The sequence below is a fragment of the Rhinoraja longicauda genome, chromosome 20 (genome assembly GCF_053455715.1).
Source record: "Rhinoraja longicauda isolate Sanriku21f chromosome 20, sRhiLon1.1, whole genome shotgun sequence".
NCBI lineage: Eukaryota > Metazoa > Chordata > Chondrichthyes > Rajiformes > Arhynchobatidae > Rhinoraja > Rhinoraja longicauda.
In genome coordinates, this window is record NC_135972.1 from 29,666,019 (window position 1) to 29,685,013 (window position 18,995).

At 37.1% G+C, this 18,995-nt stretch overlaps 1 protein-coding gene across 2 annotated transcripts in view; it reads right to left on the reverse strand.

Moving 5' to 3' along the window:
- Positions 1-547: 547 nt before the first annotated feature.
- zfc3h1 (zinc finger C3H1-type containing) overlaps positions 548-18,995 on the reverse strand; it is a 46,591-nt gene continuing 28,143 nt past the window's right edge. For both annotated transcript variants that reach the window (XM_078417337.1, XM_078417336.1), the window contains exons 21-35: positions 16,960-17,146; positions 14,227-14,413; positions 11,824-12,015; positions 9,488-9,728; positions 9,298-9,400; positions 8,899-9,097; positions 7,491-7,585; positions 5,742-5,852; positions 5,442-5,546; positions 5,153-5,318; positions 2,818-2,918; positions 2,556-2,657; positions 2,124-2,166; positions 1,711-1,773; positions 548-1,504 (exon numbers count right to left, since the gene is read on the reverse strand). In XM_078417337.1, the coding sequence (XP_078273463.1) occupies positions 1,373-1,504; positions 1,711-1,773; positions 2,124-2,166; positions 2,556-2,657; positions 2,818-2,918; positions 5,153-5,318; positions 5,442-5,546; positions 5,742-5,852; positions 7,491-7,585; positions 8,899-9,097; positions 9,298-9,400; positions 9,488-9,728; positions 11,824-12,015; positions 14,227-14,413; positions 16,960-17,146 (2,027 nt within the window). In that variant the 3' untranslated portion in view covers positions 548-1,372. The remainder of the gene's footprint in view (positions 1,505-1,710; positions 1,774-2,123; positions 2,167-2,555; positions 2,658-2,817; positions 2,919-5,152; positions 5,319-5,441; positions 5,547-5,741; positions 5,853-7,490; positions 7,586-8,898; positions 9,098-9,297; positions 9,401-9,487; positions 9,729-11,823; positions 12,016-14,226; positions 14,414-16,959; positions 17,147-18,995) is intronic.

Below are 18,995 nucleotides of genomic sequence, written 5' to 3' on the forward strand. Positions count from 1 at the left end.
TTTGTCACTTAACATCAAGCAGCAAAGATTACCCAACCATTTTACAGTTCTGTTTGTGGGTCCCTACCATGTTTCCTGTATAGCAACTGTGTGTGCGTTTGAAAAATATTTAATATTTCTGTGAAGCATTCTGCGACATCCCAGTGTGAAATATTAAATTCAAAACTTTTTTATTTTACAAGGTCCTAGTCGATATGCTATCAACCATCAAGAAAAATCAGATCAATTTATCTTTCATTTCACAGCCTTTTGGTGGGACATACTGGACAGTTGTGAGAGAAGTTCTAAAAATAGCACATTAGATGTGAAAGTGCTCTAGATTTGTCTTGATGCTTTGGTATCAACCAAAATTTTCATCAAAAAAGGCAGCTAATTTGATTGATTTTCTGCACTTTGAACTGCACATTAAGATATTCTGATGCTATTTCGGATTTGAACAACCCGTTAGTATCCCCAACTGCCACTAAAAACATTTTGTCAAGTTTTGCGCTAAAACTTCTTGTATTTGAGTTTAAAAGAAAGACAACAAGCAATTTTTTGATAAAGCATGTATTGAAAATACTCAAATATAAACACGTTGTATAAGAATACTTACAAAGTAACTATTTAGTACAAAAGTTTATTTGTCAAATACTTGTCATTCTTCAAGTTTTGTTTAAACCATAAAATAAATAAATCTTCACAAACCAAGATTGCACATAAATTTTGACCAGCCTCAATTACTGATGCACTGGCATGCATAAATTTTAGTGTTCCAACTTTTCCACTGCAGTAGTCTCGTCCTCAAGTATGTTAATACATAAACCAGAGTCCCTGCAGCAGCAAGTCTACCACACTGAATATACAAGAAAGGGCAATATGCAACCCTTCCTGAATCTTCACCAGGTAAACAGTCACTTTGGACTCTGTACCATGGCAATAAAACTTTCTTTGAAACCTGCTGCTTTTGAACCTGCAATAAAAAAATCTCAAAGGTTTAACGTGGGAAGGGATAAAAAGAAAAAAATCTGCCCTATTCGAGTGCATAAAACTGCACTATAATGTAGCCAATTTTACATGCATCAGTTTGCGTCAAGACTAAAGACAAACATTAAGAAAAAGGATTCATCATTTGGAAGTACCATACTTACGGGCGTGATGTTACGAGAACCTGACAGGGCCCCGAGAGGCCAAGTAGGAGTTCATGGATCTTGCTTTGGGTCACTGGTGCGCAAACCCCAATGGTTTTTGACCACGAAGAGTAGAAAGTCGATGGACAAGGGCATCTCCACTTATTATTACCTGCATTTGCAGACATCAGCTACAGAGGAGCCAGGTCTTGAAGAGCCACCTCTTAACGTGGGGGATGTGGCACGATTTTTACGCTCTGTAATCACTGCCCTCTGTTCTGGGAAGGGCTTAAATTTAAGAGCTCATCTAAGCTGACGCCAATCTCCTGGCACCTGGCAACTAGTTTTCTGAGATTATCAGTTTTACCTCCTTCTGATGCTTCAAACAAGAGTTGCTGAAAGAGACAGGGGAAGCACTTACGTAAGACTTAGTCACCAATTAAATATTACCTTGTCAGTGGAAATGGATGCTTTTATAAAAATCTGTACAATCTCTCTTGCAAATTACAAAAATAATTCAAAATTCAATTTAAACAGCTAAATGATTATATAAAATCTCAATTATAGAACATTTAAAAGAATGATAAGTGGGAAACTTTACATCTTTCCATAGTGATGCGCAAAGGGGTAGCTTCTGAAGAGCCCGTCGGTAAAGATGCCGAACCTGAAAAAACAGCAAACAGCCAGTGGGAGCATTTATGTGAGAACTAGAAATTTGAGAAACACGAATACAGAACTGCTGCACAATGTCTGCTATTAGATTTATGGAAGATTCATGCACATGGTACATTCTCTGTGGAAATAGCCGTAAGATAACATCAAAACCTGATAGGGTATGCCCAGTTCCGTACCGAGGAACCGGGGCCCAAAAAACGCAAAATAAAAACCCAATACAACCACATAGTTTTAATAGAAATTAGCCAAGCCAAAGGAATTAAAAAATATATTATAAGAATGCTGTTAAGATTATATTCCTCCACAAGAGAACTAAGAATGCAAAACACATAGACGTACCTCATTTTGGTGGTCCCTTAACATGCTTTCAACAACTATGGCTCTAATGCAGAGAGAAACAGAACAAGTTTAATTATATTTCAAGGCTTATAAAATGCATCAAAGTATATTCATATTCACATTCAGGACACAACCACACCCTGTTGCAGTTGTACATTGAAATCTTTACACTTTATCATGGCAATATTTACCAACACTGGGTGAAAGTGCCTTTCACCTTACAGAACTACAATATAAATTTTAAATCTGATTTTCCAAAAGCCTAACTTCTGACATAATCATTGATTTGACAATCTTAGAGAAAGTAAACCAAGCTTCTTGGTGAGTTTTTAAAACTATTCCAATTCAATATTCAGAAAAAAGATGTTAGCAGCTGCTAATAAAATGTTATAAATAAGCAATAAAATAGCAAGAATAAAAACATGCCATTACATTTTCCAAATCGGCAAACAGATTGGTAGAGAATGTGTATACATTTTCAATTGTAACTTGAGGTGCTGGATATTACCCTCCTTCCACTCCTGTTCCAGGATCCTGCATTAAGAACACAAGCAGGTTGAAACCAATTTCCAAAATAAATCTATGAGCAATTCCTAGCAATCTGTACACCTAAAGATTAAAGTCTTTCAGTGTAAAGGGCGTAGGTTTTCTTCTGGTTCCAAAATCGGAACAATTCATCTTTTTACGTATTTACCTTAATGCCAGTTCAACATTAGTTGGCATCATGGAAGGGAATTTCTCCAAGGCTTGGCAATGCTGAGATTGAGGAAGGCAGCTCAGATAAAAGAAAATCACCTGAAAAATAGTTTAAAGTCTGTTCACGTTAATGCCAAAGAAAGCTGCCCAAAAGTTAGCATAAAAAAGCACCTAAATTCGTAAATATAATATTTCTTGTTCATTCATATGAACATGAGCGTCACAAGGCCAACATTTACTGTAACTTTTGCCCTTGAAATCGATGGTGAGGCATCTCCTTGATGACAAAATGGCTTGCTGGATAATTTCAGGGAGTCAAGAATTAACCACATTACTCTGCAACCTGATATCAAATTCCTCATTTGTGAATTGATGATTCAGTGATTTTCTATTCCTCATTAACTGATAATTCTAAACTGGAGTTTTAAATTACCCAGCTGCAAGGCACGAATAACAATATATCTGGATCATTTGTCCAGATCACCAGATGACTCACTCAACGTAATCTTTCCCCTGCATCCCATTAGGAAAGATTTTAAATACTATAGTAATGAGGAAAAGCTACTTTACCAATTTTGCAAATAAAGAGAAAGCAATAAGTCATATTAAATTTAGTATTGGTTTATTTTTGTCACTTGTACTGCGATAGTCATAAACACTGTTTATGGAATGCATGCAAATCATGCCGTATACTAGCAAATGAAGTAGTGCAGAAGAGAAAATGAAACTTGCGTGCAGTTCTGGTCACCTCATTACAGGTCGATAGGAGGCTTTGGAGAGGATTCATGAGATTTTCTAGGATGCTGCCTGGATTAGAGGGTATTAGCTACAACAAGAGATTGGACAAATTTGCATTATTTTCTCTGGAGCATTGAAGATCAAGAGGAGACCTGATAGAAGTAAATAAAATCTTGAGAGGCAGGCTGTCAGAAAATTTTGCCCAGGGTGAAATGTCAAACACGAGAGGGTATAGCTTTAAAATGAGAGGGGGATAGTTTAAAGAGATGCAGGACAAGAGTATCTAACGCGGGTGTTGGTGTATAGCCAGATACGATAATGGCATTTAAAAGGCTTTTACATAGGCATGTGGATAGGCAGGGAATGGAGGGATATGGATGATATGCAGGCAGAGTGGACTAGTATAACGGCATAGCGCTTGGCATGGTAGTCCAAAGGGCTGCTTCCTGTGCTGTCCTGTTCTATGTTAACAGAGTGCAGAAATAAAGTGCAGAAAAAAACAAGGTAGATTCAAACATTGGTGAATTCATCCCGAGAATATGTGAGCTCCGTTCAAGAGTCTGGACATGTGAACATAAAATTGTACCAGCCACTCGGGCATTTAAACTGGTTCCATCATTCAAGATCAATGCTGACCTGACTACAACCATAGCTCTACATTCTTGAGTGCCTGCATTAAATCTTCTCTGTTTAGCAATTATACATCTACCCCTTCCTCAAAGATATTCAGTTTGCCTTCACAATCCTTGAAGAGTTCTCAAATCATAATCATAACCATAATTATCATCACAAATCTCACAGCCTTCAAGATATTTCTCCTTATTCTCAAATCGGCAACTCCTGTATTTTTAAACTGTGATCCCCCCCCCCCCCAGAATAAGCCTTGAAAAGAAAATCTATGCCAACTATTGCATTGACATAATGAATACAAAATACTTTATTCTTGTTGATTTTGACAGACATCTTTGCTCTTTTACACCAGTTATCCAAGTAATCAATCTTCATGCAAGGATCTACACAGCAAGCATGTCATTATCTACCAATTTTTGGAGCATCACAAATGACATTGAGCTGATATCAAAAACAAATACCAAGTTCAAAGAGATTTGGATTAACAATGTAGTGGAGACTTTGGATAAAGTTTCTCACCTTTTACCCAGTTTATTAGGAGAAAGGAGACATTAATCCCTCGCTATAAATTGCAGTTTGCACGGCTCATCCAGTTAAAATATCCTTAACCATCATACAAGTAAATAACAATTCTTAATGTGATGGAGTTTTCACTAGAACGGCCAATAAACTTCAACAGAAAATGCTACAAATACATAGGTCAGGTGGCATCTGTGAAAAGTGAAACAGAAATAACATCAGATGAAGCACCCTTCATCAGAACTGGGAAAATAAGAAACAATGAGTTTTAAATTGCAATGAGGGTAGGAGAGGAATGAATAAGACAAAGGGGATATATTTGACTGGGTGAGGCCAGCATTGCTTTGATGCTACACTGTTTACAAAATCATCTGATGGATAGATTAATGAGGGACATAGAGATTTCTTGTATATTTTACTTTACATTATAAGCGATGTTGATTTACCTGATTATGAAATTCGTAATTGGTCCAATATTTGGCCGAGCTGAATGGGATCGGCATTCTTGTCGGGACCGTGACCAGACATCTGTGAACAAGGTCTGTAAACAGTTTGAAGTCTCTGATCTTGTTGTTAGTCCCAACTAGTTGGCTATTGGTAAAAAAGAGATAACTGGAGAGAAAAAAATCCAACTTTCATTATCTTAAAATCAACAGCAATTGAAGACATTAGTTATACAGATAATTGTGTTCATCTGATTAGGATGCAATGTTCTGAGTGGCATGCTTTACTTACTCCATCCAGACCCGTTTCAATACATCACTCTGCATAACTGTACTCAGCGCTGCTTCAAATGTGTCTACTGCTTCTCTTGTGCTTGCATTAATGGACTGCCATAAGCTGTTACACGGCAAAATAGGAAAGAAATTGTGGAAATCACTTATGATTAGCATAACAGATGGGGCTGTGCAATAATGGATCTTACTCATTAATATTCCATATGCATTTATACATCTTGGCTTCAATGGTTTACACTTATTGATATTATTTGGCAGAATTATTTATTTCAGAGCAAAACAGCAGCAGATTTCTTACCAGAAGATTAGCCATAGATAGGGTATTTGTGCGCTCAGCCGTTCCCCGTTCAATATTTCTTTACATGAAGGTGCTCTGAAGTCATAAGGCATTGGATAATTGAGGAGGTGACTATTAAAAGGAAGAAAAGCCATTAAACATCTTACATTTTAAGAATCGTTTCCTTCAAGTTTACAACCCATGTAGCAACAGAGTAGCAAGAGAGCACAAAGTGAAAAACTTGATCAAAACAAGTTTCAGGTTGTTGCCTAATCCAAGCAAGTCTTCCTCCCGTTGTTTGCTTAGTTATAAGCTTCGGTAACGCTCAGCGGCTGAACCACTGGAGCAATAAATACTGCAGTATGTTCAAAAAAGGAAAAAAAAGTGAAATGAGTTCACCACACCGTAGCACAAATCAGACAAAAATACTTGAGAAAATAATCACTTTCAACTTTGAACAGACATCGTTTCAAGGTGCTGGCATCTAATACTGCATATCTGAAATGCTGCAACCACCTTATCACTCATCGTCCAACTCCCCCGGCTACGAGGACAACTTAACTTTATGTTAGCAATTCCCAAAGACGGTTTGAAAAGTTTATATACATAAACATTTAAAATAGTGCCTAGTTATTAAAAGTGTGGCAAAAACCATGCACGATACCCATGAGAAAACACTTTAACAAATTAAGCTGTAGCGTTCTGAAAACTAGCTACACATGTTGATACATCCTAAGGGAGGGCCTGCAACATTGATCGGTTTCTCAGAAATGCCTGCGACAACATGTGCTGAGGAAGGATTAATTTACATGACTTCACCCTGTCGACATACTGGAACTCTGGTGAAATGCCCCATGTCAGCATTGAGGGAAAAGTTGCTGGAGAGTATTAAAAAATATATTAGAACTACAAAATCTTTACTGCAATTCCTGCCTTCCAGGCTCTTTGTAAAGTAATCATTAGTCCCATTTTCTTGCAGTTTCTTCAAGCGCCTGCAAAACATCAGGTATTTAGGCAAATCCTATCCATAAACCCCAACTGAATCTGTAACCACTCACTTAAAGTCATTGCATTCCAGATCACAATTTGCCGTTTAAAAAAAAAAAAAGTAACTTGCTTCACTTTACCTCTGACTAGTACTTTAAAACTGCAAAACTACACCTCTTAATCCTTAAAGCGTCCACTCATACAAACAACTTCAATTTATCCTCATTTTGTCCACCTCTATCAAATACCCAAACAACCTTTCTTGTTCCAAGGCCTCAGAATTTCTATTCTATCTTCAAGTGTCATCCAGAATACTCAAATCCATTAGTAATTTTTTTCCTGCATCCTCTCGATAGGCTTCACATCATTCCCATAACCAGAACCCGATGCCTAACCAGTGTTTATATAAAAGATTTAACATAGTCTCTTTGCTTTTCTACATTAGATGCAATGAGTCAATAAAATCAATTACCTGGCACACATTATTATTTAGCTGCATTAAGTTCAGTTTTTTTTAATAGCACTGCAGATAATATCCAAAAAGAAAAAATGTTTGCTGGAATAAATCAATAGATTTCAGCAAAAAGACAGCGTTACTGATGCATTTGGCCTTGCACGTCATGCTTATGAAAGCAAAATACCGTAAATTTAATTTTACTATTAAGTAAGGGATTTACTGAATAGGCCACATGCGAAAGCCATTCTTAAAAAGCTTAAACAGGAATTCACTTTAAAAAAAAACAGAAAATAAGTGAGATGTTCTAGTTATGCTTCAAAACATACCGTAAAATATCTGCAGGCTGATGTTCAGGGACCTCCCCCTCAAAGAAGGAGTTGATAAACTCCTGAAACAAAACTGGAATGATATCTATGTTTTTCTGCAATGAACAAATACCAAAATGACAATAGTTAATTCAGGCAAATAATTAGTATATCACACAAGTACACTTTATCATTCAATACAAAATGTATCTAGTTGCAGTCAACATGCGGTTATCTTTTTAATTGCTTTAGCTCACTTAGAGAAAAAGTAATTTTTCAGCAATCTTTTTCAGAAAATTTAATGTTAAAAAATATATAAACAGGAACAGGTCAACAGGGATATAAAGAATAGACAAGCTGCAATTGATGTACATCTTCCAGGTATCCCTAAATTTTAATCTTAGTTTTCCCCCTTTAGTTGTTCTTTGTAAAGTAAATACTGACACGATCATATTAATCACCTTGAGGTCATTACCAGTTAACAATACAGGCATTCTGCTATTATGCTCGTTTCCATAAAGCTAATTGGATACAATTGATGAATTAGGGCGAACTATTTGTACTGCAAAAGCTGAATTGGTTATATCCCTATTTTGATCGAGAAATAGAGAACCATTTGAAAGTTACTTTGGACATTGACACTATAAATAAAAAGTTGCCTTGGGAGAAAAAAAGTCTAGGGTGTTTCCGTGTAACTTTCCCACAGTAATCAGACACCACCAACCCTTAAAAATAGTCTGTCAGTTTCACTGCAGTTGGCCATTGAAACTGAGAAACAATAGATTCTTTTGACAATGGTGTAATAATCTTTAATTAAAAATAGTAACAAGCTGCGTTTAGTATTTTTAGCTTCTGATAACAAAAATAAACTTAAAGATTTTTGAAAATGCTGTGGAAAAATAACATGTGTCAGAAACTCTGTAGCCCCAAACACCCGCCTTTCTCCCATGGACAATTTTTATAATACAATTTTCTACAAGGTGAAGTTTCATCTGAACACAACTATTTTGTCACAGCAAAACTACCTGCACAAATTCAGTGCTTAAACCATTAGCCAACCTCATCCCAAATTTCCAGATAACCTTTCGTTGCATGTTGTGGATTGCTCAAAAGTATCAGCACAAAAAGCGTTGACAAAATGTTTTTAGACATTTACCAAATTGGTTTTTTTTCTCAATTATTTCTATTTTCTAAAACTTAATTTGTTTCATGAATCATTGAACAAGAGGTATTTAAAAGTGGAAGAGTGAAAAAAGTTAAACCCTGCCACAAAATGATCACCAAGGCAGCAATTAAACATATGTTAACTCCCCGAACCAAATAAAAAATTATTTGTAAAAGTTCTATTGCATCTTACGGAATCCAATCTTGGAATGCATTGACCAAAACTTCTCAAGAATGTAAATTAAAAAAAGTTACATATACACACCACTGAAATAAAGAATTTGAATGCGTAATAGAATAATTGAGCATTATGGGGACTCCTCCTAAAAGCACACAGCCATGCATTCACAGCATCATCAATTTGTTTTCTCTCCAAATAAAGGTCTGCTAGAGCTTCAGTAAGTTGGTAAGCAGCTGGGCAAGACTGTAGCAGTGTTTTGCAGAGTTTCTCAGCAGCTTCCCACCTGAAAGATACATTTAGCATATTAAAACCTGAATATTTTATTTTTAAACTGCAAACTCCAAATAGACCAATGTGTTTAAAATTCCACAAACAAGACCATAAACGGCACTCATGTCCAAGTTACACCATACCACAGATTTGTGCGGCTGAAATAATTAGCATTTATACCTCAATACTACTTAAAAAATGAAGTAACCATACCTCCCCATTAGCCTCAGTGCTGAAATCATATTTCTGTAAATTGAGAGGCAGACTGTAACCCTCTCTTCCACAGAACAGTCTCTAGAACACGCTTGGACAGCATCTGAACAGATTTTAAAAAAACAAAATGAAATTCTGACTGACAATTTAACAGATACAAATGAAAGATACAAAAGTCGATCTACTTCACCTTCAAACAATGCAAGCAACGTATCAGGGTGTGTTTTTATATCTTTTGATGTTTGCCAAGGAATTAGAAAAGGCTCCTTTGTTACGAGTTTGGAAGAATTAGCTATGGCTGGATCGAAAAATTTGGAAGGAAGACTGTTGAATTCAATGAGGTGAATGTACGCTAACCAAGCCAGGCAGCATTCATTTCCATTTAAATGTTCTGCCATACTTTTGTTACCATCCGAAGTTTTCAAGGCATTCTGCAAAATATACATTAAAAGCATGGATAAAAATTCCCAATTTACAAACATTACATTTGAATTTGATAGAATTTAAAGAGATCCTACCACAAATTATGACACCAATGACACTACACAACTCCAGGAGAAAATGCAACCTGACAAATTACTTTACTAATTCGAAATGCAAAGTGTAACATCGATTCAGATCAATTACCACAACCACAACTATTGATAACATTAACAGCCAACCTATGGGTTCTTGAATTTATTTTTCTGAATGTTCAAAATGTGTGCAAATGAATGGTCAGTTTAAGCATCAGGGTGCCACAACAGTAAATTTCATGGATGATTGGACAAATAGCTAAAAACAAGAGCAATATGCCATTAAAAATCACTGATGTTTTCAGCACAAAAAATAGGGGTTGGCATTCAGTGCGGCACCAAGGAAATGCTGCGCTGTTGAAAGCACCATCTTTTGAGCAGGATTTTAACCTCGTTCGCTCTCATAGGTGCATGCAAAAGAATCCGTGGCACTATTTAAAAAACATTTGGGCGCTGGACCTTGGTAGGTTGGTCAATGTTAATCTGAACGCAAATTAACAATCATGCAACTGCATTACAACAGTGACTAGACTTCCAGAGTTTTATATTGGTTATAGAGCACTTTGGGATACTCTGAAACAGATGTTAAATCTTTAGATAACAGGACATAAGATAATTTGATTGTGTAGAATTTAAAATTCTGAAGACCAGGGTCAACAGCAGCAGGTTACCTGCAATAACTGAGGGAGCAAGAAAGGAGATGTCCATTTATCACATACTTAAATTCCAACAAATAAAGTACTTTTTGAACCGGCCCAGAGATCAGTATCTATTACCTATTGATCCAGGAGAGTAGAGGAAAGATTTTACATTGAACAATCTGCATAGAAACTGAAAATGATTAATTTACTTACTCTTGGTGGGAATTAAGCCTACTGATGCTAGACTCAATGACTGATGAAACTACTTCTATCTTTTCTACCACTTCCCCATGATATAAAAAGTAATTAAAAAATATCTTAATCTTCCCAAATCAAAGGAATATATTCAGCGGTTATGGATTCTTTAAATAACAAAGTTTCATTTTTCAACTGACTCTCCACTGCCACCACTACTAACAGTATTTCCTAAGTAGGTGCAATAGTGAAGTGAAATATTCATTATTCCATCTGTGGTTTACCCAGGGCATTGATTAGCTACAGCATTTATCGTCATAGAGTCATCCCTGCCAACCAAAGGTACTTCCGCTATGCCTCATATACGTCTTAACCCTTCTTATTTACATACTTGTCTAAATGGCTTTTAAATATTACAATTGTTTCTGTCTACCATTTTCTCTGGAAGTTCATTTCATTTTCTGTCTGGGTGAAAAGACTCTGGCCCCAAGGTCTCCTTTAAATCTTTTCTCTCACACTTTAATCCTAATTTTAGATGCCCGTATCCTGGGATTTTTAAAAATCTCTATCTACATGACTCTAGAAGCCTGCAAGGTCATTTCCCAACCTCTTCTGTGTCAGGGAAAACACTCCCAGGCTCTCCAGTCTTCATTTGTAACAACCCCACCAGTCCCACAAACTACCTCGTGAATGTTTTCATGCAATATCTCTCCGAAGAATTACATTGGTCTGACTGATTTTCTGTACTGCCCCATGACAATCTCTAGGTCTGTGCATATGTATACCCAACATATTTTGCACAGTTTTAAATTTTACAGTATTTTTTTAATACTTTATTTGATTAGTTCAGTTAATGATGATGGAAAATGACACAACAGTGGTGGGAGGCATTTGGTGAGAAACGGTGCCAATGAATGTTCATTACGTTCGAAAGTCAGAACATTGACTTGGACTTGACATATCAATGACACTTGTTCAAAGGTTGCAGCCTGGCCTGCTGAGCTGCTTTCATTGTTTTTCTATGTTTATCTTAAGCTGGTCTCCTGGTTTTTGCTTTCCATGTTCAAAATAAAATCAGCAGTTCCATTCATTTTCTTTACCAAATAAAATTTAACATTGTCACCTTCAAAATATTACATCAGTTGCATTATCATGCCAAATTCAAAAAACCATACCTGAAAGATGGCCAGTGCGTTCTGTTGCCTTCCAGTAAGGAGACTTAATTGCACCCAAAAAAGCAGAGATTGAAGTAACTGAAAAGACAGAATTTCTGATTTTTCTGATGCTTCCATAGTTTCCATAAGAAACTGCACAAGTCGACTGCAAACGTAGTCTTTTCCATCAAATGAGTTCTCGAGTGTTAAATACTGCAAGCGGAGGATACAATAAAAATTAGGTCTCTGAAGGAAGAGCTTTCCTCAGCCGTTAAGTGCTTCACAGTCATCGTTACCTTAGACGCCTCATCAGTGACAGGCAGGGTAATTTTCAAGCACACGGCAGATTAACTTTTAAAAGTTTTGGTCAACAACTAACTACAGCGACCATTTTGCTTGAATTTCTAACATCTATGTAATCATTTAGAAACACCAATATAATCAGATGCCAGCCAAAGCTCACCCAATAACTCCAGTGCCTTACTGGAATGTAAGACTGGCTCAATCTAACGAATCAGGGTCCAAAACAGCACGCATGCTCCCAACAGGCCAGGCTAATTACCGTGCATTTAGAAAATATTCAGACCCCTTCACTTTTTCCACATTTTCTTACGTTACAGCCTTATTTTAAAATGGATTAAATTCATTTTTTTAACATCAATCTACACACAATACCCTATAATAAAAAAGTGAAAACAGGTGTTTAGAAATTTTTGCAAAGTAATTAAAAAGAAATAACTGAAATATCACATTTAAATAAGTATTCAGACCCATTGCTCAGTACTTTGTTGAGGCATCTTTGGTAGCAATTACAGCCTCAAGTCTTCTTGGATATGACGCTACAAGCTTGGCACACCTGTATTTGGGTAATTTCTCCCATTTGTCTCTGCAGATCCTCTCAAGCTCTGTCAGGTTGGATGGGGAGCGTTGATGCACAGCTATTTTCAGGTCCATCCAGAGATGTTCGATCAGGATCAAGTCCAGGCTCAGGCTGGGCCACTCAAGGACATTCAGACTTGTCACGAAGCCACTCCTGCATTGTCTTGGCTGTGTGCTTAGGGTCGTTATCCTGTTGGAAGGTGAACCTCCACCTCAGTCTGAGGTCCAGAACGCTCTGGAGCAGGTTTGCATCAAGGAACTCTCTGTACTTTGCTCCGTTCATCTTTCCCTCAATCCTGACTAGTCTCCCAGTTCCTGCTGCTGAAAAACATCCACAGCATGGTGTTACCACCACCATGCTTCACCGTAGGTATGGTATTGGCCAGGTGATGAGCAGTGCCTACCTTTCCTCCAGAAGTGACGTTTGGCATTCAGGCCAAAGAGTTCAATCTTGGTTTCATCAGACCAGAGAATCTTGTTTTTCATGGTCTGAGTGTCCTTTAGGTGCCTTTTGGCAAACTCCAAGCGGGCTGTCATATGCCTTTTACTGAGGAGTGGCTTCCGTCTGGCCACTCTACCATAAAGGCCTGATTGGTGAAGTGTTGCAGGTATAGTTGGCCTTCTGGAAGGTTCTCCCATCTTCACAGAGGAACTCTGGAGCTCTGTCAGAGTGACCATCCAGTTCTTGGTCACTTCCCTGACCAAGGCCCTTCTTTCCCGATTGCTCAGTTTGGCCAGGCGGCCAGCTCTATGAAGAGTCCTGGTGGTTCCAAAGTTCTTCAATTTAAGAATGACGGAGGCCACTGTGCTCTTCGGGACCTGCAATGCTGCAGAAATTGTTTTATACCCTTCCCCACACAATCGACACAATCCTGTCTCGGTGGTCTACGGACAATTTGTTCGTCTTCATGGCTTGGTTTTTGTTCTGACATACACTGTCAACTGTGGGACCTTATATAGACAGGTGTGTGCCTTTCTAAATCATGTCCAATCAATTTAATTTACCATTGGTAGACTCCAATCAAGTTGTAGAAATATCAAGGATAATCAATGGAAACAGGATGAACCTAAGCTCAATTTTAAGTGTCATAGCAAAGGGTCTGAATACTTACGTAAATGTGATATTTCAGTTATTTCTTTTTAATTACTTTGCAAAAATATCTAAACACCTGTTTTCACCATCATTCTGGGGTAATGTGTGTAGATTGATGATAAGAAAAATGAATTTAATCCATTTTAAAATAAAGTAGTAACATAACAAAATGTGGAAAAAGTGAAGGGGTCTGAATACTTTCTGAATACACTGTATATTTGAGAAATGCTTTTTACAGTTACTAATGAAATTACGATGGAGACAGAAGAGCAATCTGCTGAGGAACAGGACGGACGCAGGATTGACCCAAACATTGACAATTCCTCCTCGCTTCCCCTCTACCCTCCTCAAAATGCTGCACACCCAGCTGGGCACCCACCCCCAGCAGATTTACTGTATCAATGAAACTATATCTGTAATGTGCAATATTTAAAATTTCAATTGATACTTACAGTCCACCAGACGGCATGTGTAGAAGCATACTGGACTGCTGTCTCACACATTTCTTGAACTTCTTCCTTTGTACCACGCTTTGAAAATAAGTTAAGATAATGGCACCATATTTCAGGATTTGCTCTATTAATTTCAAGTGCTCGAGCCAAAGCATTCAATGCAGCATCTAAACATTCTGCAGGGGTCCTGGTAAAAAGAATCAAATTATGAGGAAAACCACCCAATGTGAGAGTCACAAATATAAACTACATAGAGAGCAATAATGCAGCCTCAATTAACACACGCTGACTGGGATCAATATTTTTTTAAATAGCTGGCAAAGGATTTTTCTGGAACAGAAATACAGAATTTAATTTGATTAAGGTGGGTATGGGAAGAAAAATTAAAATGTATTTTTACACTGCAGCTCCAAAACATCACAATGACATTTTCATTAAAAAGTACCTCAGTGCCACCTACAGACAAAACAACACTATTCACTTGTATGAAGATTAAGACATAAATTACAGAAGTTAGCATTAACCAGATTTTAATTCCGTTATAGATTTAGAAAATCAAATAACATGATTATAGGTAATACTGTAAGACCTTCAGTGTTTCTAAAGAGCTCACATTGTGCAAAATTCAACATTAAGGGATGTTAGTACGTCTACATTGTTCCAAATTTATAAGCAATATTAGATAACTCTTACAAAAGAAAATTGTCAGAAATGTTCAGATTGTTTTTTAGTCTGATCTTCTGCTTTAAAAAGCCAGTAACTCAAAATGAAATAGTGCCATTCTCATTCTAGACTAAAATCTCAATGGCTTTGCTCATTAAGGCATTTGTGGTAATGTGCTTGGTCATGTCTGCAACATGTGACTGGCTACACCCTTGAACTCCTGAAAATCTGCTTGCAAAATCAGATTTAGATTGTAAGGCTGTTGCCAGTGATATGTCAATTTTTCTTTCTTCATATTTAAGGTTTATTTTTTAGGCCAAGGCCCACTTGGGTATGTGAATTCTTTACGCTGCCATTTTAAGGTTGTGAATCTTTGCTAAAGGTAAAACCAAGTTTAAGGACCAAAGGCGTCCAATATTTTAAGATTTAAAAAACAAGATTCCATAGCAATTATGAAATTAGTATATATTTGAAAAGAACAGCATTGTTAAAGACTATTACTTGACATGGCCGTGGTTAAATACTCAGGGATAAGCATCAAGGACAGACCAAGAAACCGGCAAGGAGCTGTGTGGGCTCATGTCAAGCATTGCGTTCAGAAAGTAGGTGACCCTCTAAACAAAAATAAAGTTCACAAGTGGAAATTCTAAACTGTTTATCAATATCACAAAAATGGCATTTGAAATTGTGATGTTAAAGATGTATTCTGGCAACACCAGTGGGTGGCAAATAACGTCAAGAAAATGGGATCTCATTTATATTGAAAATTATACCCAAGATGTTAGAAAATGTGAAATTAGGGGCTCATTCAGAACAGAGAGTGCCCCATGATGTCCACCAAGCTAGTAAACAGATTTGTTGGTGCGCAAGATAGCATATTTTGCGGCAGATTTCAGAAACAAATCTCAAAGGTGTATTATAAGATTCAATGTAAAATTTTGACGGTAATGGAAAACTGGTGACTAAAGCTGCCAATGATTAATTTTGTTTAAGATTACTACATATAATTTTCAGGCCAGGCATTATATCAAATACATTTTTATTTCAAATTTGCTTTGTCCAATTCCTTTATGAACAGTTTATGCAGACTTTGTACAATTCATAGCTCCAGGTCTTCCTGCTTTAACAGACTTCAAGATTTAAGCCCATAATCCATCAAAAAAATTAAAAAAATTGAAAGAGAAAATCTTTGTGCAGTTAGGTTGTAACTGATCACTTCAATTTCAGTGTTTATGCAGCTGAGCAGTTTTAAATCAATACAGACGGAAAAGAAATCAAAATAAATATATAATTCAACAAATCTACATTGCAACATTAAGCCCAATTTCTGTAAAAGGATTTACATTAAAATGTAATTTTAGATTTTTTGCACAGAAAGGGATATTTCTGCACATGCCCATCTTGATAATCTATAAAATTTTGGGCAGTGAACGATTTGGTAATTTTGCTGAGATTCAGCACTAAGAAAGTAAAATGGAAAATATTTCAAACACTAGTTGATATACATTAAATCAATGTAGGCATTGAGAAGTTAATTAGCACATAGTCTAACATATTAACCTGAAAATTTATTCAGGCAAATCCCCTAACTCAGCACATACTTCAAAGGTTAATTTATGAGCGACTTAATAAAGGCCTCTGCATTCAGGTGCTGGAAAACTGAAATAAAAACAGAAAATGGCAAAAACACGAGGTCAGGCGACATCTGTGGAAAGAGGAACGGAGTTAACATTTCAGGTTGAAGAAACTTCATCTGTTGAATAAGTTCCGAAGTGCCTTCAACCTGAAAGTAACTGATTTGTTTCTGTAGTTGCTGCCTGGCCTGCAGAGTATTTCCAGTATTATTTAGCATTCACAAACTCAGGATATCAAAGGAATGTTACTGAAGTCAATGGAGTGCTATTTAGGTGAAGCCAGCATTATGAAGAAAACAGTCAAGAAGCGGGGCAAACTTCAACAGGTAGAATAGCGCAGTAGTAACTGCTTGACATCTAACATGGAAGCAAGTTGAGCAAGGCAATTCATCTCATTCACTCATCTGTTCAAACCGATTAGAACACACATACATACCCTTCCCTCTGATTCAGGTATTTGTAGGTGAGTTTAATCCAAAGCTGAACATCTTGTGGATTTTCCATCACGCTTGTTTCCAAGTTGGCAATATCATCAGTCTCTGCCGTAAAATACCGAACATCATCTGGAGTAATAACTGCGTCCAATGCTCGATTTCCAGACCAAGAATCTTCCACAGACTTGGCTGAAATGCAAGAGAACTGTTTTTGCATCCACATAAAACAGCAATTCTAACTCGAGGAACTCATTCAGGAAAACGTACTTTTAAAAATGGTTGATTGGTGATATGCATTGTCATTTATATTAATACATCCTTTCAGAAATGTCATTTTGTACCAATACAACACAAGCTTTCAACTGCCAGTCAAGTCAAATTCCAGCCAAACCCAAACATCGAATCTACCCACAGTGCGACAAATTTATTTACTGCAGTGCACAAAACCACAGCCATTGCATCTGAACATAAACTCAATGCCAAGATATCAAATTAGTTTGGTTAAAAGATAAACTATTGCATGTCTCCATAAATATTGTTCCTGGAGGCTTCAGATATTGCACAATGATACAGTCGAGAGATTGTCATGGCCAGTGATGGCTCCCAACATTTTCAAAATTGCAAATAGCTTGGAGGAAATTACTTGTCAAATCTGATGAAAATCGAAAATAGAGGTATTTGTGGTGACATTTTAAATATATCAGCATTCCAAGCATAGTTTTCCTTGCTATGTGTTTTATTAGAGATTTCCAGCTGGAAATAATTACGTAAATTTACTGCCACTTTTAATTCAGGAGGATGAAAATCAGATCAGTTAAAATGCAGTGAACCAGGGTGCCAAAGTCTGATGGGATAAGGATCTTAGAGCCTATGGGGTATAGAGTGGTTACCACACACTTCCCTATTGTTCCCTGACCGAGATTACTCGACTAATGTAGTTCTGCAGCCATGTTCCCCAATCTGAGCAATTACTACACGCTTCATGCTCACATTTCTGGGACAAAATGGACTAGTGATCAGTCATTAAAACGCATGCCAGTCTAGTCCTGTCATGCAGAATTTGGGCATCAATGCCTTACATATGATTTAGTACAAACTGACATTTTTATAGTTGGATTCACTAAAACATTTTATAGAAAAGTATTGCACTGGACAGTTTTAACAGCATCAACTTGGGAAAACTACCAAGAACTCAATTCATGAATATCTAACCAACCTTTTTGTGACCTGATCGATGATAATAAGTTACCTTTATTATACAGTATATCTCAGAAAATCCAGTACCCAATTGGTCAGAAATCCTATCTTTGTCAAGCGAAACACCCAAACACAAATTTCTAGATTTAGCATGATTAAGCTCTTTCGTATCCATTTAAAATAACAGGGATCACAAAATGCCGGAATAATTCAGCGGGTCAGACAGCATTTCTGAAGAAAATGGACAGGTGATGTCGGGACCCGTCTTCAGACCAGCATCTGCAGTTCCTTTTTAGTTAGGTAATGTAACAAACTATAATTCAGTTCAGCATTTATTGACCAATTTCTAAGTGTTATTTGCTCAATTACTGCACAAACTCCATCATATCCTGCATTGACATAGTGCATTACAAAAGTGATTAAATTTCAAAAATCCTCCTTTCGTTATAAACTGATTTGGAATTCCCCCTGGAGATTCTGAAAACAATCCGTATAAAGTCACGATCCTTCCTTGCTTTCCTTTAGCTTCTTTGCTCCAATCAACAATATAGCTATTAGGCAAACTCTTAAGATATTTCCACAAAGAATTTCAAGAGTTAAAGTTACGTGTGGCTGCGCCTAAGGTCACGTGTGGCTGCGCCTAAGGTCACGTGTGGCTGCGCCTAACGGCTGCGGCTCGCTGGCAGTCTGTTTGTCTTTTTCCCTTTTTTTGTTTTGTTTGTGTGTCGGTGTTGGGATGGTTTTTGTTTCTGTTTTTGGCTGTGTGTGTATGTGTGGTGGGGGTGGGGTGGGGCGGGGGGTGGTGGAAACCTTTCTTTTATTAGGTTTCTTCCCCGGGGCG